This window comes from Rhineura floridana, chromosome 3, assembly GCF_030035675.1.
Source record: "Rhineura floridana isolate rRhiFlo1 chromosome 3, rRhiFlo1.hap2, whole genome shotgun sequence".
Taxonomy (NCBI): domain Eukaryota; kingdom Metazoa; phylum Chordata; class Lepidosauria; order Squamata; family Rhineuridae; genus Rhineura; species Rhineura floridana.
The window spans coordinates 74,077,280-74,101,538 of record NC_084482.1 but is presented as its reverse complement, the minus strand read 5'-3'; the positions used below and the strand labels follow the sequence as shown (position 1 = coordinate 74,101,538).

The 24,259-nt window shown below is 42.6% G+C and overlaps 1 protein-coding gene across 6 annotated transcripts in view; it reads left to right on the top strand.

Moving 5' to 3' along the window:
- STXBP2 (syntaxin binding protein 2) overlaps nt 1-20,574 on the top strand; it is a 47,392-nt gene extending 26,818 nt beyond the window's left edge. For 5 of the 6 annotated variants that reach the window (XM_061616590.1, XM_061616589.1, XM_061616592.1 and 2 more), the window contains 11 exons: nt 1,363-1,493; nt 1,626-1,733; nt 2,487-2,544; nt 4,360-4,425; nt 11,433-11,513; nt 11,724-11,859; nt 12,143-12,249; nt 12,796-12,891; nt 17,290-17,375; nt 18,245-18,402; nt 19,697-20,574. In XM_061616590.1, the coding sequence (XP_061472574.1) occupies nt 1,363-1,493; nt 1,626-1,733; nt 2,487-2,544; nt 4,360-4,425; nt 11,433-11,513; nt 11,724-11,859; nt 12,143-12,249; nt 12,796-12,891; nt 17,290-17,375; nt 18,245-18,402; nt 19,697-19,776 (1,107 nt within the window). In that variant the 3' untranslated portion in view covers nt 19,777-20,574. The remainder of the gene's footprint in view (nt 1-1,362; nt 1,494-1,625; nt 1,734-2,486; nt 2,545-4,359; nt 4,426-11,432; nt 11,514-11,723; nt 11,860-12,142; nt 12,250-12,795; nt 12,892-17,289; nt 17,376-18,244; nt 18,403-19,696) is intronic. The other variant, XM_061616593.1, reaches the window with a different exon arrangement.
- Nucleotides 20,575-24,259: the final 3,685 nt, after the last annotated feature.

The following is a 24,259-nucleotide window of genomic DNA, read 5'->3' as shown; positions in this document are numbered from 1 at the left end:
CTGCTTTTAACAGGGAAGAGAGCTAAGATATTTACGTTGAGAGGATTTCAAAATTTTGTGGGTGAGGAGGGGAGGAACTTCTGGCCTGCTTCCAGCTGAAGTCACCGACATCATCCAACATGTTCCCATGGCACTAATGGACCTGTCACCTCCACCCCAAAGCATGTGCTACTTTAATGCTCATTGCAGGCAAGAATTCATGTTTTTAAGCGTCTGTACTAGTAAAAAGCAATACTCTCACAAGGCAGGGCACTAGAGGTGCTGCCCATGACCAGCTACAGTTCTGCTGTTCTGGGAAGACTGTGAGAGTAATATTGACAGTGCTGCTCCTGAAAAAGAGGTGCTTTTCAGCTGGCCACACCAAAGGTACCATAAAGGTATCAGGTTGACTGCAGCATGGTGCCCTCCAGATATTACTGGAATTCCCAGCTCTCATCAGTTCCAGCCAGCATGGCCGATGGCCAGGTATGGTGGGAGTTGTAGTCCAACAGCACCCAGAAGGCGCACAACATTTGCTACCCTGGCTCTAAATTATCTTTTGAAACTGCAGTGTTCCTGGATTCAGCCAAGAAGAGCATCCGTGTCTATAGGACTGCTGTGTGTTCATATCGCCATCTGCTGGGTTGGGAATGCACTGCACAAATGTGTGGAAGGACATCTTTGTGCTCGTTCTGACCAGGTTTCAGCACTGATGGGAAATTAGGCTTAGAGCTGTGATTTGAAAGCCTAGCACGCCGGCCTCATCAAAGCTGCCTTCTAGTAGATCTTGTCCAAGCAAGCTGTAAAATAGCACCAGAGGCAGAATATCCACCACAGAAAATAGGCAGCCTGTGTCTCATAGTCATGACTGGTTCTCTCCTTTGAAGCTTGTGCATCCCAACGTGTTTTGAATCATCCCTGTGCTAATTGGATTGTGCACTGTCAGTGGGGGGAGGATTTTGTACATTTGAATAATTGCATTTCTGACTGTCCCCCTCGTCCTGCTGGAGTCACGCAGCTGGTCGTAAGCTTGCAGGAGGGTGGGAGGAGATGAGGCCCAGGGAACTCGGGTACACTCTCCTTCCTTTTGTGCTGACGGCACCGCTGGTGTTAAAATAATAAATGGTACAGTCTTATGCTTGTCTATCCACATGGTAAATCCCATAGAATTCAATGGGGCTTTCTTCCAGATAACTGCGTATATGATTGCAGTCTAAATCCGTTGTGTGGTAGTACCCATAGTGATGGTTTGTGTGGATTTCGTAAAACTGCAGCAAGATGGCACTCAGTGTGGGGAGCGGCAACACAGGCAAGGCACAACACTCACAAGAATGAGGAAATGGCTAACTTCTCTCCTTGTCTTCCATCTTTCACTGTTCTCAGGGTCCTGACAAATCTCGCTCTCAGCTTCTGATTGTAGACCGGAGCTATGACCTGGTGTCTCCAATTCTGCATGAGCTGACCTTTCAGGCCATGGCCTATGACCTGCTCAACATTGAGAACGATACATATAGGTGAGACCAAGTTGGGGGGGGGGTGAGGGTGATGATGAAGAGGGCAAAGGGAAAAGTCTGTGTCATGGGAGGATGCAGCTGTGTGTGTCTTGCCAAACCTTTTTTCTTTTGCCCTTCCCTCATCCTCTCCAGATATGAATCTACAGGCATCAGTGACTCACGGGAAAAAGTGGTACTGCTGGATGAGGACGATGACCTGTGGGTGGATCTACGCCATATGCATATTGCTGATGTGTCCAAGTGAGAACTTGTCCTTGTGTGTACACACAAACACACTCAACTCCCCAGTAGCCGGAAGCAATCCATCCCTGATGTGTCTGAATCAGCTGTTGCTCCGCTTCCTGGGCCCACTTGGGTTGCAGCATGTGTTTGTAGCTAGACTGAATTGGGTGGTCACAGGAAAGACAGCCTTCCCATCCCGACCCCCACCCCGGCTCCACTGTTAACATCCCTTCAGCTGTGGGGAGCTCTGATCTTCATAGGCTGCGTGGAGCACAGTTCTTTATTGCAGGTGCTGAGAATTGCACATCTGGGGAGTTGTTAGGGCCATAGGAAGCTGCCTTATACTGAGTCAGAACATTGGTCCATCTAGCTCGGTGTTATCTACACTGATTTGGCAGCACCTCTCCATGGTTTCAGACCGGTTTCTCTTCCAGCCCTACCTGGAGATGCCAGGGATTGAACCTGGGCCTTTCTGCATGCAAAGCAGGTGCTCTCCCACTGAGCTACAGCCCTTCCTATTAAATAGCAGCATAGGGAGCTGCTTTATACTGAGCCAGACCATTGATCTGTTTAGCTGTTACCCACACGGACTGGCAGTAGCTCTCCAAGGTTTAAGGTGTGGATCTTCTGGAGATGTTGGGGAGTAACCTTCTGCATGCAAAGCAAATGCTTTGCTACTGAGCTGTCGCCCTTCTGTTGGCTTTCTGTTTGGCTCTAGCTCTTCAGGGAGCCAGCTGCAGAGGAGGCCCTGAATTTGACTTCTTTCCACAGGAAAGTGACTGAGCTTCTGCGGACCTTCTGTGAGAGCAAAAGGCTCACTACAGATAAGGTGAGGCTGCTGGGATGATGCCTGTTTATTACTATCCATTTTTCCTCTGGGAGTTCAGAGAGGCTTATGTGTGGTTCCCAGGCAGTGTCCCATCCAGCAGCTTTACAGGGCCAGACCTGCTTAGTTGAAACAGTAACAACTATAATAGGTGCTATTTACAGAATGCTGTCCCCAGGGAGGCCCACCTGGCACCAACCTTATCACCAGTTCGGTGCCAGGCAGAGACAGTTTTGTTTTTCTGGGCGTTTGGGCAGCACCAATGATACCATTGTATTATTAAATCTGTTTTTAATAGGTTTATGTGATTTTATTGATGTATTTTTGTTTGTAAATTGCTTTGGGGGCTGTTTTAGTGGGAAGCAATACATCAATTCAGTAAACCTTTGGATCATTCTTTGGCTGTTCTGGGAGGGGAATTTAGTCTTGCCAAAACAGCACTTCTTTGCATCTGGGGGGCAAGGATACTGGAGAAGCCTGGCTTGCAGCAGGGGTGGGGGGTGGGGAAAACAATTAACCAAGGAAGGCCTGGGCCTGGAAGGGAGGAGTAGGAATGAGGGTAGTGCATACTAGGGATGGGGTTTGCCGCATATTTCCAATCTGCCTGTATTCCTGTAGTCCATCGTTTGAGCCCGATCTGCCCTTTTTTTGTTCCTGCTTGCTCTGGCACTTGCCAATTCGAGCTGCTGTGTGTTTTGGGTGATTTGATCAGTAGTTTTGTTTTTTTCCGGTGGCTAAAAATCTTCATTATTAATAATGTAAATACTTACGTAAATGATGGCAGTATTCAACATGGTTTTTTGGCAGTGGGGAAAAATGTGTAATTTTTAGGTAGCTTACGTGAATGATCACAGCGTTCCACATGGTATTTTGGCAGAAGGAAAAAAATTACGTAATTTTTTGGTATCAGGATGATTTGACAATTAACATTGATGACATATATAGGCTAGGGCAGACCAGACAGCCAATATTTTTTGCATTATATTACAATAATAACACAATTTTTTTGTAATATTTAATGGAGAAATGACGATTGTTACCATGCAGTTATGAATGCAGCAGCTTTGATTACGAAGACTAATGTAAAATGGGGGGAAATTCAGGGGGGAAAATTCTTGCTGATTACAGCCGTGGCCCACCACAAGAAACTCATGCCAGTCCAAAAGGATAGCGAACTGTTGAATTCAGTCAGAATCTGGTACCAAGTCCGATTTAGCGGATATTCTCCCCCATCCCTATATACATATATATATATATGTATATATTTTTTTCTTAATGTAGTGATTATACTTTTTATTGTGTGTTGTGCTATTGCATTTGGACTATTTGTGTGAACCGCTTTGAGCACATGTGTATTTGTGGAAAATGCGGTATATTAATAATAATAATAATCTCTAGTGCGTACTTCTAGCTAGGGAGCTTCCAGGCAGTGCAGCACAAGCGTATCTTTCCCACGGAGAAAACCTTCAGTCTAAGGAGCTGGACAGGGCAGAGTAGAGCCATAAATGGGAAGGGGACAGGTAGGTTGGCATTAACCTCCAAAACAATCGTGCCACTGGAAGAACTGGCCGGCTTAGTTCAAAGCAGTATCTCCACCATTCTGAAGTGTCTATATTCACTTTCAGTGAGATCTCGAGTGTTGCCAGCTGGCTGCTCAGCAGGATACCTGGGCTTGGGTTAGGGTTTACTGAGTTGGGATTTCCCCAGCACGCAGATCTTTTAGTGTAAGAAGGGTAAGTGAATTGTTGGTTTTGGTCTGTAACTCTGATACCATCTGCTCTTGGCATAGCTGATTTCTCCATTTTCCTTATTTTATAGGCCAACTTTAAGGACCTGTCTCAGATCCTGAAGAAGATGCCCCAGTACCAGAAAGAGCTTCACAAGGTAAAGGATACAAGGTGCCAGTGCTGTTTTGTTTTGAATATTTTATACCCTGCACTTTCCACTCAATTCAAGTGGTTCTCAAAGCACCTACATCTCTTTTAAAAAACAAACCAATGAAAGAAAACAAAAGAATCGCCCTGCAGCAATAAACAGAAATTAAAAAACCAGAAGTGTAACAGCAAATTTCCAGATGGTTTTTAATTGCTTTTTCCTGGCTCTGGAAGGCTAGGAGAGAGCAACTGGGTTTTCCAGGGAACAGATTCCACAAACTGGTTTCCCTCCCAGCATACCTCAGAAGGCAGAAGGACAATGTGGGGCAGGGCCTCCCTAGAAGAACAAAGCCTGTAGGCAGGTTTTCATGGAGGAGACAGTCTTTAAGAATACCCTGGTCCTCAGCTACTTGTTTCGGGCTTCAAAGTTCAAAATCAGCACTTTGAGGCTTATAGCTGGGTTGCTCGTTCATTTGGAAGCCGAGTATGAAATGGAGGAGCTATGGCCCTCCAAATGTTGTTGGACTCCTAGTCAGCTCCAGCCAGCATGCCCAGTGGTCAAGGAAGGTGAGAGTTGTAGTCCAGCAACATCTGGAAGGTCACGGACTCTCCATCCCTGGCATAATCCCTGCCCCCAGCTTGACTTCTGCAATTCCTTAGCCAACAAATAACTCAACATTTTGCTGGGATGCCTTGGAACCATCGCTTGAGTAATTGCCAGCAAATTCCCTGGGACCTCCAATCTCTGGCACCTTTGTTTTCTTGGTGCATGAGTGTGTCTGAAGCTGAACTAAGGAGTTTTCTGGACAAGAGCTGGTGCTGTTCTAGGTGTGCCGTTCCACCTCTTGTACCAAGAACTGTTCTGCGGTGTGATTTCATGGAAGAGCAGAAAAAACAAAGAAATTTTTGCATGGGCTTCTAATTCACCATCCTGAAAATCATGTCATCTTGTAGTAGCTAGGCTTCTTGCCCTTGTGAAGATAGGCTTGACGTGTGTGGCCAATTTCTGGTGAGCTCTCCAGAGTCATAAAGGATGATCAGTAAGGGTTTCAGGGAGTGGGACAAGCTGGAACAGAATATGGAATGCAAAATAAACAGTGGCTAGTTTGCATAATTTCTTTTTTTTTTTAATAATTTTTATTCAAATTTTTCAAAAGACAAACAAAACAAAGTCAAAAAACATAACAATACAAAAAAAAATAGTTGACTTCCGATTTGTCGCAGATCAGCTACAAGTATATAATATACATCAAACCTGTCCCTTAATGTATGCATACAGGATCACTTTTCTCCATAGGCTGTCTTAGTTAATCGTCAAATCCCAGTATCATCATTTTATTTTGATCTTTCAACAAAAAGTCTAAGAGAGGCTTCCATTCCTTAAGAAATGTATCTGTCGATTTTTCTCTAAGTAGACATGTCAATTTATCCATTTCTACTAAGTCCATTAATTTCAATAGCCATTCTTCCGTTGTTGGTGTTGATTCCATTTTCCACTTTTGTGCATATAATAATCTTGCTGCCGTAATCATATATAATATTATTCTTCCATATTTCTTTTCTATTTGTTTATCCATAAAACCCAATAAAAAAAATTCTGGTTTTGACTGAATATTTATCTTTAGAATTTTTTGCATCTTCCTACCTATCTGTGCCCAAAATGATTTTGCCTTTTTACACAGCCACCACATATGATAAAATGATCCTTCTTGTTGTTTACATTTCCAACAAACATTAGAAACATTACTATACATTTTTGACAACTTTTCTGGAGTCATGTACCAACGGTACATCATTTTATAGAAATTTTCTTTAAGATTATAGCATAGTGTAAATCTCAAGCCTTTTTTCCACATATTTTCCCATTGATCCATTTGTATGTTATAACCAAATTTTTTTGCCCACTTTACCATACACTCTTTTACTTGTTCTTCCTCCATATCCATTTTCAGTAAGAGTTTATACATTTTCGCAATTATATTTTCATAATTTGTACACAATCCTATTTCAAAATCAGATTTACTTATTTCAAACCCATACATTTTCTTGTCCATTTTATATCTTTCTAACAATTGTAAATAGGCAAACCATTGAAAACTATATCCTTCCTTTGTCAGTTGTTCTCTTTCTTTCATTATATATTCTCCATGTACATTTTCTAATAGTTCTTGATAAGTTAACCATTTCTCTTTTCCAGCCATTTCTCTTCTGTAAAACGCTTCTTGACTTGAGACACATAATGGTATTTTCGAATAAAACCTTGGTTTATATCTATTCCATATTTTCAACAGAGGACGTCTTATAAAATGATTGTTAAAGTCTACATTTACTTTTACTTTGTCATACCATAGATATCCATGCCATCCCCACTTCAAATTATGGCCCTCCAAATCCAATAGTCTTTTATTCCTCAATAAGATCCATTCCTTTATCCAGACTAGACAGCAGGCAGCAAAATAAAGTCTCAGATTTGGTAATCCCAGTCCTCCTCTTTCTTTGGCATCTTGTAGTAGTTTAAATTTAACTCTTGGTTTTTTTCCTTGCCATACAAATTTAGAGATATCTTTTTGCCATTGTTTAAAAGGTAAATCAGAGGATATTACAGGTATTGTTTGAAACAAAAACATCATTCTCGGTAATATATTCATTTTTATCACAGATATTCTACCCATTAATGACAATTGTAGTTTATCCCATCTTAGCAAATCTTTCTTAATCTCTGTCCATAATTTTTCATAATTATTATGAAACAACTTTGAATTTTTATTTGTCATAATAATACCTAAATATTTCAACTTTTTCTCTATTGTAAAATCTGTCTTGTCCATTAACTCTTTCTGTTCCCTTAAAGTTAAATTTTTCACCAACATCTTTGTTTTTTGATTGTTGATCTTAAATCCTGCTAACGGTCCAAATTCTTTTAATTTGTCCATCAATACATTAATTCCTTCCAAAGGGTTTTCTAGTACAATTATCAAATCATCAGCAAATGCTTTCAATTTATATTCTTCTTTTTTTATCTTTAATCCCGAAATCCTTTTATCTTGCCTTATATCTCTAAGCAGCACTTCTAAGACCAGAATAAATAAAAGGGGAGATAATGGACATCCCTGTCTTGTACCCTTTTGTATTTCACATGAATCCGTTAAATCTCCGTTAACAATTATCTGAGCCTTCTGAGATGTATAAATCGATCTAATCCATTTTATAAAATTGTCTCCAAAATCCATTTGCTCCAAAACCTGAAACATAAATTTCCAATTCAAATTATCAAATGCTTTTTCAGCATCTAAAAAAATCAAAGCTGCTTGTTTATCATTTCGTTGTTCTAAATATTCCAACACATTCAAGACATTCCTGACGTTGTCACGTAATTGTCTTTTAGGTAAAAACCCTGATTGATCTTCCTGGATAAATTGTTGCAATATTATTTTCAATCTTTCTGCCAAGATCATTGTAAAAATTTTATAGTCATTATTCAATAGAGATATTGGCCGATAATTTTTTGTTTTAGTTAAATCTTGCTCCTCTTTAGGTATTAATGTTATGTTAGCATTTTTCCAACTATCCGGTATCTTTCCCTCTTGCAGAATAAAATTCATTGTAGACTGTAAAGGTAGCAAGAGTTCTTCCTCCAAACATTTATAATACATTGCAGATAACCCATCTGGTCCTGGCGCCTTTCCTAATTTAATTTTGTTTATAGCTTCAGATATCTCTCTTGACGTAATAGGGCCATTAATAGCTTGTCTCTGAAAGTCTGTAATTTTAGGCAAATTCTGTTTAGATATATACTCTACTATTTTTTCAGATGGAATTTCCTGACACTTGTACAATGTTGAATAATATTGATGAAAAATCTTTTTGATTTTTACATTATCTGTCAGCGTCTCATCTCCTTCTTGTATCTTTAAAATAATATTTTTTGACGTTCTTTTCTTAATTTATATGCTAACCATTTCCCTGGTTTATTTGCAAATTCAAAAGTCCTTTGTTTAGCAAAATTTAGTTTCCTTTCAATTTCTCTAACTGTCAGCATTGATACTTGCTTCTGTAACATTTTAATTTGATTTACAATAGAAACTTTAGTTGGATTCTTTTTCAATTCTTCCTCTTTTTGTTTTATTTCTTCCAAAATTAATTGCATTTTCTGTTGTTTCTTTTTTTTTAATTCAGAGTTACATTTAATAAAATATCCCCTCATAAATGCCTTACTTGTATCCCAAACGATATTTTCATTTGTTCCTTTATGTAAATTATGTTCAAAAAACTCTTTTAATTTCTTCTTACATTCTTGTACTACTTTGTCATTCTGTAATAAAGATTCATTTAGTCTCCATCTAAATCCAAGATTTTTTTTTTAAAAGTTAATATCACAGGATTGTGGTCCGAAAAAGTTTTTGGTAATATATCCATTTTAAAAATATCCTTCGCTAGAATTTTAGACATCCAAATCATATCAATCCTCGAGAATGTTTTATGTCTTTCTGAAAAATAAGTAAATTCCTTTGCATTATCATTTATATATCTCCAGGTATCCACCAATTCTAAATGTTCCATCAGTTCAAAGCAAATCTTCGGTAATTTACCCTGTGTCTCTTTAATATTTTTTTCAGAAAGTCTATCAATTTTTGGTGAGATTACCCCATTCCAATCACCCATGACGCACCAATGATCATATGAAAACTCTGACAATTTTTCCATAAGTCCTGTGTAAAACCTTGTTTTATCTTCATTGGGGGCATAAATACCCACTATCAAAATGTTTGTACCCTGTAAAGTAATTTCAACCCCCACAAATCTACCACTATCATCCAGTAATACCAATTTAGGAAGCAATTGTGGGTTAATGTAAAGAACAACTCCATTTTTTTTTTTTGGTCCAGCCGAAATAAATTCTTCACCCAAATTTTTACAAATCAAATATTTGGAATCTTTCTTCTTAATATGAGTTTCTTGTAAACAAATTATATCCAATTTTAATTTTTTTCAAATAATGAAACACTTTCTTTCTCTTCTGCGCCGTGTTGGCTCCATTTATATTCCAAGTTAGATATTTGTAATCCATCTTTAAGCGTGTATTTTAAAATGTGCCTGATGCTCCTTTTAATCCATCATCTTCCTTCCCCTCCTCTGCATGTTCTTGTTGACTTTGTTTCCCAGAAATTATATCCATATCTTTGAGTTTATCTTCTTCCATGTCTTTTGAAGCTTTTCTCAAGAAGTCCCTTGCTTTTTGAACAGTATTCAATCTATATTTCTGTTGTCTGAATGTAAAAATCACTCCTTCTGGAACATCCCATCTGAATTGAATTTTGCATTGCTTAAGTTTTTCTGTAAAGAAAGCATATTCTTTTCTCTTACGTAAAAGTCTAATAGGAATTTATTTCATCACCAGTATTTCCTTACCATCAATTTTAAAGGTATTTTTAAAGTGTTGTTGTAATACCATATCTCTGGTCGTCTTCTTTATAAAGTGAACAAGCACATCTCTTGGAATTTTTTTCATTGTTGCATATCTGGAATTAATTCTATAAACTTTGTCTATTTCAAATTTCATCCGATCTTCATTCAAATCCAGAAATTTTACTAAAGCATTAACAATTTTATCTCTGATGTCTTCACCTGTTTCCTCAGGGATTGCACGGAATCTCAAACAATGTTCTTTATTTCTCAATTCAGTCACAGCCATATAGTCCAAGTTTTTTTCTAATTCCAGATTTAATATATATGTTCTATTCTCCAAGATTTGTACCTTTTCTTTAGTATTTTTTGCATCCTCCTTTATTTGCCCAATTGTCCCTTTAATCTCATCCACTTGTGTTTTAATATAGTCTTTTATATCTATCAATTCAGTTTTCATTTCCTGTTTTATATCATTAATCCCTTCCATTATTTTTTGAAACATATCTGGGGGTATACCCCCTTCCTGTGGGTCAATTGAACCTCTTCGCTCCTGGGCCTTAGCTGCTTTTTTAGTTGTCATTCTCGAAAGAAGCCTTTAATTTCTGATATTAACCACTGTTCCAAAACCTAGAGGCAGTCTATTTCTTTTTTTTTTCCCTCCACCAACAAAAGAGTTAATATTCCAGGCCTGTTATTATAGTCCGGCCAGCACAGCACAGTTCTTATCTACGTCCAAGAATGCAAAACAATGCTGGTTCACAACACCAAGCGATTAGTAACATATACGAACAGCAGATTCGTCCAAAAAGAAATAGTCCAAGGAGAAAAATAGTCCAAAATATATTTCCATCAAATAATAATTACCTCTCATCCATTTTTAAACTTTAAAACTCCAAATTCAGGCCAGCTTTTTGTCGTAAAAAAAGTATATAAGTTGTTTACATTTTCTTTTTTCCTTAATTATATTTAAAAGAGAAAAAGTATGACTCACCCAGATTTCTCAGTTGCTGATTCGTAAACAAATCCCTTTTATTGTAGTAATTTAAGCCAAATGATAAGATTTAGACAGAAGTAGGCTCGCTGGTTAAGGATGTTTTTTTAAGAAGAAAAAAAAACGCTTCGCTTTTTTCCAGTACAGCTTGCTGGAAGTCCTGACTCCATCTTCAGCCGATCGGCATGCCTTCTTATCTCAGGGATTTCCTGATCAATTCCAGCAGCCGACAGCTCAACGAAGTCCTGTGGAAAATCTGATCGGTTCTCCTATACCTTGGAGAACATTTAAGCCAGTCAAAGTTTCCTCTTGGCTGGCTTTTAAACTGAAAAAAGCTTCCTCTGAGGCAGAGATCTCTCAGAGACAGTCACCAGCTGAGCACTCACTTCCGGGTTTGCTAGTTTGCATAATTTCTTAGTCACAGAATTAGATTAATTATTGAAGGAAGCACGCTGCCCTGAGCTGTATCTTCTGCTGGGCCTTGTTAGACGCTTCCTTGCCACTCTCTGGCTTCAGAGATTTCTGCTTGCCCATTGGGGTTGCACTGTGAGGGAAGGAGAAGGGATAGCCGAAGGGCAGCTTGCTGAGCAAATGACACCCTAATCTTCTTCATCCTGCAGTATTCCACACATCTGCACCTGGCAGAGGACTGTATGAACTCCTTCAAGGGCACAGTGGAGAGACTGTGCAACGTGGAGCAGGTGAGCATGTTAAGAGTTCACTGGGAGACTGGTGCAATGTAGAAGAGGCTGGACAGGCAGGGGCCCACTGCTCAGAACTTAGGCCTGAACATGCAGAGCAGTAGACAACCTACTTTTGCTTGGCTGGTGAATGCTCTGCTGTGATCTTGGGAGACAGCTGTGAGAGCAGCCAAGCAGAAGGGAATTTATGGGTGTCTTCCCTGCCCCCAGGACCTAGCCACAGGTGCAGACGTTGGAGAGAAAGTCAAAAACCCTATGAAGACTATTGTGCCAGTTGTCCTGGATACTAGTGTGGAGGCATTCGATAAGATTCGCATCATCCTGCTTTGCATCTTCCTCCAGAATGGTACTCCTTGTCCACTTCCTGTCCTTCCTTCCTTCCATTAGCTGCAAGGGGGAAAAGGCCTGATCCAAGGAAACGTAGGGCAGCTTTCATGTGACCTTCCCATTGCTGTCTTGAGCAAAACTAAGGCATGGGTTCATGGGACTTTCCCATCCACTGGGGTTTCTTCTCTATGTCTCGAATAAGTGGGTGGATTTGCTGTTTGGGGCAGGTGCTCAGGTGACCTGTAGGGCCACGCCTAGCATGCTGGGGTACTATTCTTCTAAGCTGTATTCCCTCTGCATAGGCATCAATGAAGAGAACCTTACCAAGCTCATCCAGCATGCCAATGTACAGCAGGAGAGAGACATCCTCTACAACATGCACTGTCTAGGTGCCACCATCATGCCAGAGGTACCTCAGCTTGTTCCTCATTGTATCCTCGATGCAGGTGACTTACGGCTGGGCCAGCCTTCCCCAGCCTGGTGCCCTTAGATGGTGTTGGATTCCAACTCTCTTCATCCCCAGCCAATATAGCCAATATGGATGATGGAAGTTGTTGTCCAGCAACAACTGGAAGGCTGGCCTAGGCTGTCATGGCTAGGTCAGGTTGCACATTCTCCAATTTCATGGTCGATTGTAAGTATAACAGTTCTTGGAGGTCTGTGAGGAAGTAGCTTCTGGATTTCCTGTTGAAGGAGGCTTCCCTGAGGGAGGGATGCAGCAGCCCTTCCATCTGTCTATCTCTGTTGGCCTCTCACTTTGCTCAATCTACTCTGTGTTCTTTTGTCTTTTGCCTCTTGCCTGTCTCTTTGGCCTGACCAGCTGGAGCCTGTTAGGTAAGCAGCTGCCCCACTCCCCTGCAGACTTTTTTGGGGATTCCTGGATCACTTTCCTCTCTACCACCCCCCTCTACCACTGCTAACTCTTATTATGTTTTACTGATTCCTCTTCTCACAGGACACTGGTGGACACATGAAACCTGTGAGGAAAGTGCGATTGGAGCCTACCTACCAGCTCTCCCGATGGATTCCCATTCTTAAAGATGTCATGGAGGTACACAGAGGAGGGCTGCGGGGGGAATGCTACAGGGAGGGAAAGGGTAATATTATTCATATTAATAATATTTTTCACTAACTATAAAAATGGTCTCAAAGCAACTTACAGTTTTTAAAAAGCATCCAATACAAAGTTTAAAATACATCAAAGATAAAAGAACATTATTAACTAAAAATGCTCATCCTACAATAACATAAAAAAGGACACATCCTGTCCCACCCAACTAAAAGATGAACATCAAGTAGGAGCAAAATGCCTGGGTGAATAAAAACATCTTCACCTGGCACCTAAAGATTGATAGGGGTGATTCCAGGGACACGTCTCTGGGGAGAACAATCCACAGCCAGGGAGACACCACTGAGAAAGCCTGATCTTGGGTTGTCACTCTCTGCACCTCCCTTGTAGGGGGGCACACGAAGAAGGGCCTCGGATGAAGAACACGGGGTCTGGATAGGTTCACTTGGGCCCCTAAGGTGTTATAGGTCAAAACAAGCAATTTGAATTGAGCCGGGAAACTAATTGACAGCCAATGTAGTTGGACCAGGATCATGCCTACTACCTCCAGTCAACAATTTGGCCTCGTGAGTTTCCCAAATTGTCTTTAAAGGCAGCCCCACATATAACACATTGCAGTGATTTATTTTGCCACCTGCTGCAGAAGGCCTCAAGGACTTAACTGGAGAAATCATCTGCTTCTGGAGGCCGAGCGGTTGTATAAGAGTGGCCCCTTCTGAGGCAAGGCTGTCTAAGATGTAGGGATCAAGATGAAAGTCTGAGACCAGGCCAGCACTGATGCCGTTCAGTATTTCAGACAGTTTCATGCCCCAGTTGGGCACTGCAGCACACAACCAGAAGCATGGGGCATAACCTGGGAAAAGCAGGCATCGGTTCCTTTCTCTTCTCCTTCTGCTTTCCCTGGCTAGGCACCAATTATGTTCATGGCTTGCATATCCTGTGCTGTCCCTATAGAATGTCAGGAGAGCATTTAGTGGACTGGAGTGCTCTCTTTATGCAGTTGATGAAGTTCAAATGCATTGAAGGTTGCTGCCTTGATGCCCCTGAGACTAGAAGCATCTGAAAGTGCTCTTAAACAAGGCTTATTGTCTAGTTTCTCCATGTTGGACCTTTTTTATTTGGCCCTGTCTTGTGGCCACAATGAGTAACAGAGTTTGCACTGTACTAAGTGCTTGCTTTCTCCTCTTTTCCTGCCTCCTAGCACTGGTCTTGGAATGAATTGTACTTTGCCTTGTTTTGGGGGCTCCTGTTATGTGCCAGTCCTTGTTTAACTTGTGCCATGGACACTCTGAATTGCAGACCATGGAGTAATTTGTGTGAGTGTGGCTTGTATTCCTTTGCATGTGGCAGGTTGCCCTGGCTGGCGTGGATGCTATTACCCTGACCAGTCATCTTGGTACTACTCTCTTGTGGGTTTTGGGACAAGCCATTGACCCAGCTTCAATCCAATAGTTAATCCAATCAAAGGAGCCTTTCGCCTGCCCTCTCCTCCCCCCCCATCTCCACATAGCTCTGTGAGCTCCCATTAAGCTCCCACTGTAAAAAGTCAACAAAGGATTAGTCTGAAAGTCCCCATTATGAGGCATTACCATGTTGTCATATGGCCATGCCTGTTGTACAGCCAGCCTGCATGCCTCTGAGCTGCTGGCTGTACTGCAGTCTGTCTTGGAGGGTTGGCGCAGTTTAGTTGTGAGTAATGCTTAGAGGGGTGAAGGCAAGGGGTTCTGACAGTACTTTTGCCCCAGAGGAGAGATTTTATTTATTTATTTATTTATTATTAGATTTATATCCCGCCCTTCCTCCCAGTAGAACCCCAGGAGATTTTGGAGTAGCAAACGAATTTGGCAAGTCCTTGTTCCTTGAAATGGAGAGTGAATCAACTGACAGTTGATTCAGCTGTGACAGTTCAGCATGCCTTCACGTTATCTGCCACCTCCACCACCCTTCCCAGTGGGACTGCTGCCTGGCAGACGTACCTCCTGCAGGACCAGGTCCCAGGTACCCAGCCAGCTGTGACTAATTTCCATCACCTGTCCCTCTTTGGAGGGATACATAAGCCGGCTGGCTGAGGTGGCCTGGGAGACCCAGTGCCTGCAGGAAGAAGGAGAACATCGCCACCCAGGGAAGGAGAGCCTGCTGTTTGTTTATTTATTTATATATTATTTCAATTTATATACCGCCCTTAGCAGAATAGCTCTCAGGGCGGTGAACAAACAAGATAAAATACAATATATCATAGTAAAAAATCACAAAAACATGTACAAACAAACAACAGAAAGCACAACAAAAACGAAATACAACACAAATTAAGAAGGATACATATTAAAAGTAGAAAGATTAAGAAAATTAAAAGATTAAAATGCCTGGGAGCATAAAAAGGTCTTTACCTGGCGCCGGAAAGATAGAAGTGTAGGCGCCAGGTGTACCTCTTCGGGGAGGCTGTTCCACAACTCAGGGGCCACCACAGAAAAGGCCCTAGATCTAGTAACCACCCTCCGGGCTTCCCGATGAGCTGGTACCCGGAGGAGGGCCTTAGATTCTGAACGAAGTGAACGGGTAGGTTCATAGCGAGAGAGGCGTTCCACAAGGTATTGAGGTCCCACGCCGTGTAAGGCTTTATAGGTCAAAACCAGCACCTTGAATCTCGCCCGGAAGCAAATAGGGAGCCAGTGCAGACGCGCCAGAATAGGTGTTATATGCGAAGACCGACTGGTCCTCGTCAGTAGTCTGGCAGCCGCGTTCTGCACCAGCTGAAGCTTCCGAACTGTCTTCAAGGGCAGCCCTACGTAGAGCGCATTACAGTAATCCAATCTTGAAGTTACCAGAGCATGAACAACGGAGGCGAGGTCGTCCCTGTCCAGATAGGGGCGTAGTTGGGCTACCAGACGAAGATGGTAAAATGCATTCCGTGCCACCGAGGCCACTTGGGCCTCGAGAGACAAGGAAGAATCGAAAAGAACCCCCAAACTACGTACCTGTTCTTTCAGGGGGAGTGTAACCCCATCCAGAACAGGGTAAACATCCACCATCTGAGCAGGGAAGGCGTTCACCAGCAGTGTCTCGGTCTTGTCTGGATTGAGTCTCAGTTTATTAGCTCTCATCCAGTCCATTATCGCGGTCAGGCAACGGTTCAGCACATCAACAGACTCACCTGAAGAAGATGAAAAGGAGAAATAGAGCTGCGTGTCATCAGCATATTGATGGCAACGCACTCCAAAACTCCTGATGACCGCACCCAGCGGCTGCATGTAGATGTTGAAAAGCATTGGGGACAAGACCGACCCCTGAGGGACTCCACAATGGAGAGTCCATGGTGTCGAGTGATGTTCCCCAAGCACTACCTTCTGATGACGGTCCGCGAAGTAGGAGCGGAACCACTGCCAAGCAGTGCCCCCGACACCCAACTCCGCAAGTCTCCCCAGAAGGATACCATGGTCGATGGTATCAAACGCCGCTGAGAGATCAAGGAGAATCAACAGAGTCACACTCCCCCTGTCCCTCTCCCGACAAAGGTCATCATACAGGGCGACCAAGGCTGTTTTGGTGCCAAAACCGGGCCTAAAACCGGATTGAAACGGATCTAGATAATCGGTTTCATCCAAGAGCGCCTGGAGCTGGCCGGCAACCACCCGTTCCAAAACCTTGCCCAAAAAAGGGACATTCGCCACCGGTCTATAGTTGTTCAAGTTATCTGGGTCCAAGGAGGGTTTCTTTAAAAGAGGTCTCACTACTGCCTCACTACTGTTGCTGCTGCTGTTGGAACACCACCTCCACCACCCTTCCCAGTGGGACTGCTGCCTGGCAGACATGCCTCCTGCAGGACTAGGTCCCAGGTACCCAGCCAGCTGTGACTAATTTCCATCACCTGTCCCTCTTGGGAGGGATACATAAGCCGGCTGGCTGAGGTGGCCTGGGTTTTTGTCTTTTGTTTTGTTTTTGTTTTGCTGCTTTTTTTTCTTTTTTCTTTTGGGTGCCATTGGTTTTAGCTATGGGTGGGTTCAGTTTCGTTTTATATTGTAGTTCTTGGGTTTTTATGTAGTTTGTATGTTGTATTTTACTTTATCTTGTACGCCGCCTAGAGTGGCCGCTTGTGCGGCCAGATAGGCGGCCTAGAAATAAAATTTATTATTATTATTATTATTACTGTATCCTTTTTCTGTGCTGTTAGACCACACCTTCCATAATGTTGACCAAAGGTATGAGAACTACCTGGTAGAATAGCAATTTTCCTCAGGACTGCCACATGGCTTACCTTATTCCTTGGCCGGTTTTTTAAAATGGTCAAGTTGAACTGTGTAAGGAGCCATGCAGATTTATTATTTCTAGCAGAAGAAGAAGAAAGCAAGCTGACCTTTTCTGCTGCCTTTTGTGTTTTGACAGGATGCCATTGAAGACAAGCTGGACAAGAAGTTGTGGCCTTATGTGTCTTGCCCAGCCCCAGGCCCCTGCTCACAGGCTGCTGTGAGGTGAGTAAAGGTGGCAATAGTTTGCAATGCCTATTTCCACAGACACAATCAAGTACTTTCATCTACATTCCAATTGTTTGTTTCAAGTTTCTCCTTCTGTGAAGATGAGGGGCAAGAAATAAATCTGAACCAAGTAAGATATGATCTGGAAGAAGCATATTTTTATTTAATTTTGTATTTAGATGTGTTTGTTTATCCTCCAGAGACTTATTAGTGAACATTATCATGTCCGTTTCTTTTAAACCACAAACATGAGAGTCTTAACCTTGAGCTGCTGCAGAGTATATAGTGGGGATGACTCTGCTCCAGGCACTGGGTGAAGAAGGTGTGATGGAACCCAAATATGTTTGCCCAGGGGGTGGGGCTTTCCGTGGAAGAGGAAGAGAGGCAAATAAAGTCCCTGTAGATGAGTGTGTGCGCAGCAGGATTGGGTGGTGGCTGCAAGATGAAAGAGAACAAACTGCTCTTAAGGTACCATTTTGTGTCAAACCTCATAATTCTGTGATGAGTCACATCAAGTTTCATAGTTCTGTGATGCCCACCTATGACACAGGATCTAATACACCTGAAACTGTGAATGGTTTTCTCCAAATTAACTCTCTCTGCGATATATTTTCCTGCTCTTTTGATTCTTTTTTTTTTAGTAGAAGTCCTTTGTAAAGTTTCTTTTTCTCATTCTTCCTCTCACTCACACCATACCCTGGAGCACTATGTGGCTTGTTGCTAGAACTGAGACTGCACAGGAGCCAGTCTAGCTCAGAGCAGCAGGCCGAGCATGGAGGAAAACTGTGCTTTTCTAGGTGGCATGTATTTGACAGTCTTTTTGAAGCTCCCCCCCCCCATGCCCACATAATATCTTTCTCCCACAGTGCTCGCTTTGGTCATTGGCATAAGACCAAGATAGCCACCGAGTACCGGACAGGACCCCGCCTCATCCTGTATGTACTGGGGGGAGTTACCATGTCAGAGATGCGCTGTGCTTATGAAGTCACTGATGCCACTGATGGGAAGTGGGAGGTGCTAATTGGTAAGTGTATTGGTGTAGGTGTGACCAGGGCAAAACCAGCTCTTTAGGCTGGAAACCATTTAAGCAAGTAAATGATTCAGGAAATGCCTCTCAAAGTGGAAGAAAGGAATGTTGCTACAGTAGTCGGAACACGTGGGTTACTTGATAGCACATTTTGACACTTGAAGAAAGCGGTGTTGACTTGAGTCAGAAAATGAAATGGTTTGCCACTAATAACAGAAAGCAAATTCAGATGGGTGTTCTGGGACTGACAGCACACTCTTCTAATCATGGAGGCTTTGAGGTAGAAAAGCAATGGATAAATATGCATCATCATCCTTATTATTGTTACTATCACCTATGTAATGGGAAGATGTAATGCTTCGAAGAAAGAATAATTGCTCCTGGCTTGAGGTAAGATTATTTTGCTAGGGAAGGGAGTTGGGTGGACCTGGCAGGCATAGAATGTCTTCCATTTGCTTCTGGGCCCAACTTTTTGATGCCAACTTATATATTACCACCTTTCTCAATTATGGCTTTGTTGAGTATCATTTATGTGTTCTGAAGCTGTTTGGGTAAAATCTGCTCCAAACTATGTTGGAACTGACCTGAGAAGATTGTTCATTGTATCCCTCTTAAAGCCTGGGCTGCAGGAACCAGTTGTAGATAGACATTTAGAGCAGCCATTCCTCGCCAGTCTGCTTCTGTGTTGAAATTGCTTTTTAATGTGCTTTTAAACCTTTTTTTTTGAGAGAGAGCCAGTGTGGTGTAGTGGTTAAGGTGTTGGACTATGACCTGGGAGACCACAGTTTGAATCCCCACACAGCCATGAAGCTCACTGGGTGACTTTGGGCCAGTCACTGCCTCTCAGCCTCATGAAAACCCTATTCATAGGGTCGCCATAAGTCGGAATCGACTTGAAGGCAGTACACACACACATTAAACAATGTTTTTTAACTTAAAAAAAAGTCTTCAAAGCTTTTAAAAAAATGTTCTTAACGTTGTTTTGTTTTAATTATTTTAATGTCTGTTTTTGTGATGTTTTAAAGTGTTTTTAGTGCTTTTGTTTGCTGCCCTGGGTTCCTGCTGGGAAGAAGGGTGGGTTATAAATCAAATCAATAAATAAAACTCCCTTATGTGGGAGGTAGGAAGTGATGGTGACCTAGGTGTCTGGGGGTAGAGTGCAGCCTCTTACCTGTGGAGCTATGATTGCCCTGTCTGTTTGTTGTGATCTGCTGCAAAATTGTATCACATGTTTGTGGACTGTGATGGGCTCCTCTGGTAATCCTGCCAACTTTTCTTCTCTGCTGCACAGGCTCATCCCACATCCTGACTCCCAAGCAGTTCCTGGAAGATGTGCGCAATCTGACTGAGCAGACTCCACTGAAGTCCTAAGACCATGCCTGGCCCCTAATAAGAGACTTGCTGATTGCTGACAATTCTATTTATCTGCCCAGAAAACTTTTCACAAGATGTATCTTCTTACACAGCTGTCTTTGCTTCTGTCCTTTTAAGACTGGCCCCTCCTTCAGCCAGATATCATGAATGAGTGTGACATTAGAGGGCCTGGTCTAGTGTTCCAGGCTGAAGATGAGTCTAGCCACCTGTTACACCAGTCCTTTATCTCTCATTGTGATGAGGTTTCTGGTTGCACTTTATTTTCTGTTCCCCATCCTTTTTTTTTCACCCTCCCCCAGAATGAGGGGGAGGAGTGGCGACTATATACCTGATGGATAAGCATCTCCTAATTCTCCTTTCATTAGTGCAGTTATTAACTCCTTTAAGGGGGATTTCCAGGAAATGAGCTGCTCTGATGCCTTCATGCATGTCCTTGCAGCCCTCTGGGCTCCAGCATAGTTCTCATTCTTTCTTTGCAAAGGTAAATTGTTCACTGACTGATCACATTTTTTGTTATTGTTGGTTTGAGGAAAAGTTTGAATGGATGCAGGACCATTCACCCCGAGTCCTCTCCAGGGAAAACATTTAACAAATAGAAGCAGTGGCCATCCCTGCATGACGAGTGGTGCAGGCCTACTAGTTGTGCTGATGCTAATATAAGAGAAGGGTTACTGCTTCTTTTACAAGACCGGTGAAGATGTATGTATGGAAGCTGGTGTGAACTACTTGCATTGGAGGAGTCCTATAACTCTGCTGAAGAATCCCAGAGTCTATAAATAAATGTGAAAATTAAAATTGTCTCCATAATCTGTTCTGTGAGTCAGATTCAGGCTGTGAAACTTGGACAATGGTACAGTCAGCAGCCAAGCTGGTTTCCCAGGGCAACACTTGGACATTTTCCTTCTTCCACATGCACACACAGGTAGCCCATAGCAGGTGTATTACAGGGGTTGGGAGCCTTTTTGGCCCATCGGGATAGATCATTGTCTGTCCTTATCCCCGTGGGCCAACTTTTGACGGGTGGGAAAGCCCACCTGTCAATCACCTGATGTCAGATAATAGGTGGGTTGTCCACTTGTCAAAGTCCCTTGCTCAGGATTTCCTAAGCACCTGACAGCCAGCTGGTTGTTCAGTGCTTGGGGACCTCAGGGCAAAGGGCTTTGCCAGCGCTATGATCAACATTTCCCAACTTTTTTGAGGGATTGGCTGTGTAGCTGATCCAGCAGGCATCAACTCAGTGCTCATCAGCTCATGGGTGGTAACTTCAAACCTGCTTTCGGTAGGGATCAGCTACACAATCAAGTTTCCAGTGGGGAACTTGGTCATGCAGCTGATCCATTTGCATCTCTACCTGCTCTACACCTAATATCACATATATTGTCGACTGTAAGGCAGGTGGGCATGATTTGGGGGAAACAGCCTCATGGGCCAAATTTGGCCAGTGGGCTGGAGATTCCCCACCCTTGATGTATTAGAGTGCATGAGTGAATTTGTTTCTGTGGAGTACATATGCATACTTGCTGTTGATGTGATGGTACTAGGAGATGATGGAGCAGCTCCCTACTTTTTTGTTTCTCCTTGGGGATCTTAAATCTTGTCCAAAGTGTATGTGCCCTTGCTGTCTTATGTTATTCTCCCTACCCCTCATGGAGGATGACAGAGGCCTGGTTTGGGATTGACAGTTACACTGCAGTTTAGTGTAACATTCACAGGCCTTTGGCTTGTGTGTTCTCCCCCTCCTATCTCCTCTTCTAGCACAGCTACAAAGTGATGGGAAGCTTACACTTTTACACTAACCAGAGTTCCCTATTACATCCAAACTTTGCGAGTCCTGGTTAGTTTAACCTCTGGTTTGTTCAGCTGTGCCAGTATCATAAAATAATGATTTGATCCTGGCTTGTTTGAACAAAGGAGAATTTAAACCAGGTGTGAGGAACTTGTGGACCTTCAGATGTTGGACTCCAACTCCCATCAGGCGCAGCCACAGATTCCTCACCCTAGTTTAAACTAACAAGTTCACCAAGTTTAGATGTAATGGGGAACTCTGCTTAGCTTTAGCAAATGCTTCTGATCTCTTTGTAACCTTGGCTGAAGAGGAAGGGGGAGAGTGCCAGCCCAAGCCATGGTATGGTGTTACATTGGAAGAGGCTCAGTGTGATGCCTATGAATCCATCTCATGTCATAGTTGCAGGTGGAGAGGCTGTGTGGGATGAAGTTAAGCACCCACCATCAAAGGATATTTGAAGGTAGCTCCACACTCCATGTGGCAAACACAGTTGCCACATGGAGACCAGCAGTGTTTCATGCGGTTAAAGTGTGAACGACAAAATGCTTATCTGTAAATGCATTGGTATGTGGGTATTTGAAGATGCAAGTATGTTGTCTACATTGATGGGTTTGCTGCAGGGAAGTATAAGTGTAGTAGTAGTCTAGATGCAGGATTTGTATATGCATGACTGTGGAGCCATCCTGAATGAGTTAGACAACATGGGTGTAAATCTTGGGGATTTCTTTTAAGGTCTGTTTCACATATTAACAATTTTGTGTGTATCCTGAAATGTTAGGTATGAATGTTCTAAGCATGTGTATCATGTCTGTGACCGCATTGCTAAACCAGCATTGGCTGCAACACCCTGTAGTGCATGCACTCACTTTTAAAACTAGTGCTACTGTGTTTTAAGGTGTAAACAGGTATTTGCTCAAACGTGTTGGATTCCATGTTCCTCCTCCATCTTTGAGGCCAGGCTTCATTTTCACAAAGTAACCAACCGTTGCTTATTTCCTCGCTTGATGTCTAAAGTGTGTTGAAAGGGATCAAGACCCCAATAGCCTAATACAGCATGTTTACTTGATATCCTGCAGTAGATCTGTCTTAGATACCCCCAGCCCAATCTGCTCTGGGTGGAGCTTTTAGTCCTGATCCCTGCTTGGGAATTATCATCTGCAATTAATATCCATTTGGATAATTGCTATACAGCAGCTGCCACGTGGGTGGATAGTGGATTTGGGGTGATGAATTTGTACTAATTTTTGCTTGGGAGTTACTAGTGCCTGGATAGGTTTCAGCCTGATCCTTAGGAGAGGGCTGCATAAGTCAGTAAATACTTGCTGACTACAGATCGTTCTTCCAAACCCAGCCAGCAGCATGCTGCTGCAGAAACAGTCTCCAGAGTAGGATTCAAGCAAGCACCTTGCAGTCTTTCCTGTTGGGGCTAAAGAGATCCTGTTGTTGGAAATCTGTCAACCCTCAACTGTGCAAGCCCAAGTGGGGCTAGCTTGAGGCATTTGGTATGGCAACTTGATCAACCAAAAAGCTTGCACTAAGATTGTTCATTTCTTAGGACCTAATATGGTTCTAAGTATTCCAGGTTGCCTCCCATATCATGCTCAAAGCACCTTGCAGACATTACGTAGTGCAGTAATCCTGTTAGACAAAGGCAGGCTTCACAGTTGTCCACATAAGTGGCAGACATCTGGAAAACGGGCACTCTGGGGAAACACCGCAGCAAAGCTATCTTCAGTCCAGAAGTGAATTAATGCAGTAACCCAACCTCATCCTGTAGGTATTGCCTTGGGGCAGTTCTTCCTTGCCTTACTTAGAGCTTTCCCCTATAGCTTCAGGAGCATCCTCCAATGAAAATGGAGCTTTGCAAGCATTATATTCCCTGCTCCCATTGCATTTCTGTGTGGATCCTCAATTACGTGCTGCCCTGGGCTCCTGCTGGGAGGAAGGGTGGGATATGAATCAAATAATAAATAAATACATTGAAATGTGATACCTCATGTAGCTCATTCCTCCTGACGATGGGGGATTGTGAGAAGCTTCAGCTGCTTTTACGGTTACACAACTGGCCCCTAATGCTGGTTAAAACCTTGCAAGCAACCACCATCTAAAGCTGTATAAAGAGTGGCTTCAGAGTTTTTCCATTCCTCCAAATTCCATTCCAAATTAAACTTCATTTCCTAATTACTGGATAGGCCCCAATAACTTCTGGCTCTGTGCCAGCTAGTCTGTGCTAAGGGAAAGCAGGGGTGCTATTGATCACATGGTATTTGTATTCTTTTGATGTGGTTAATATAAGGTGAACACCTCTCTGTCATAGCAGGCATCTGAATGAATCCAAAGTATCTGTGTCCAGTGTGCTAAAGCAGGTATTCCAAACCCTGCCTGTAGTACCAGTGCTCTGGGTTTGATCTGTCTTGCCTGTTGTCTCTCCTAAACTGATATTGCAGCTCCTCCTTCAAAGGAGGCTATAGGGCCATGAAGAGAGGAAGAGGCACTTGTAGAACTTTACATCACTACTTATCGTTTATATCAGTCTCTTATTTTGCAATGTGCTTTAAAGTCTTCCACTGTGACTGCTCCCACAACAATCCTGGAGTACACTACCACTGCTTCTCTGTTACAGTATAGAAATCTACTTGAAGAGGCTGCACATGGAGTCCATTTTAGAGGTGGGACTTTTGAAGCCAGCTTCCA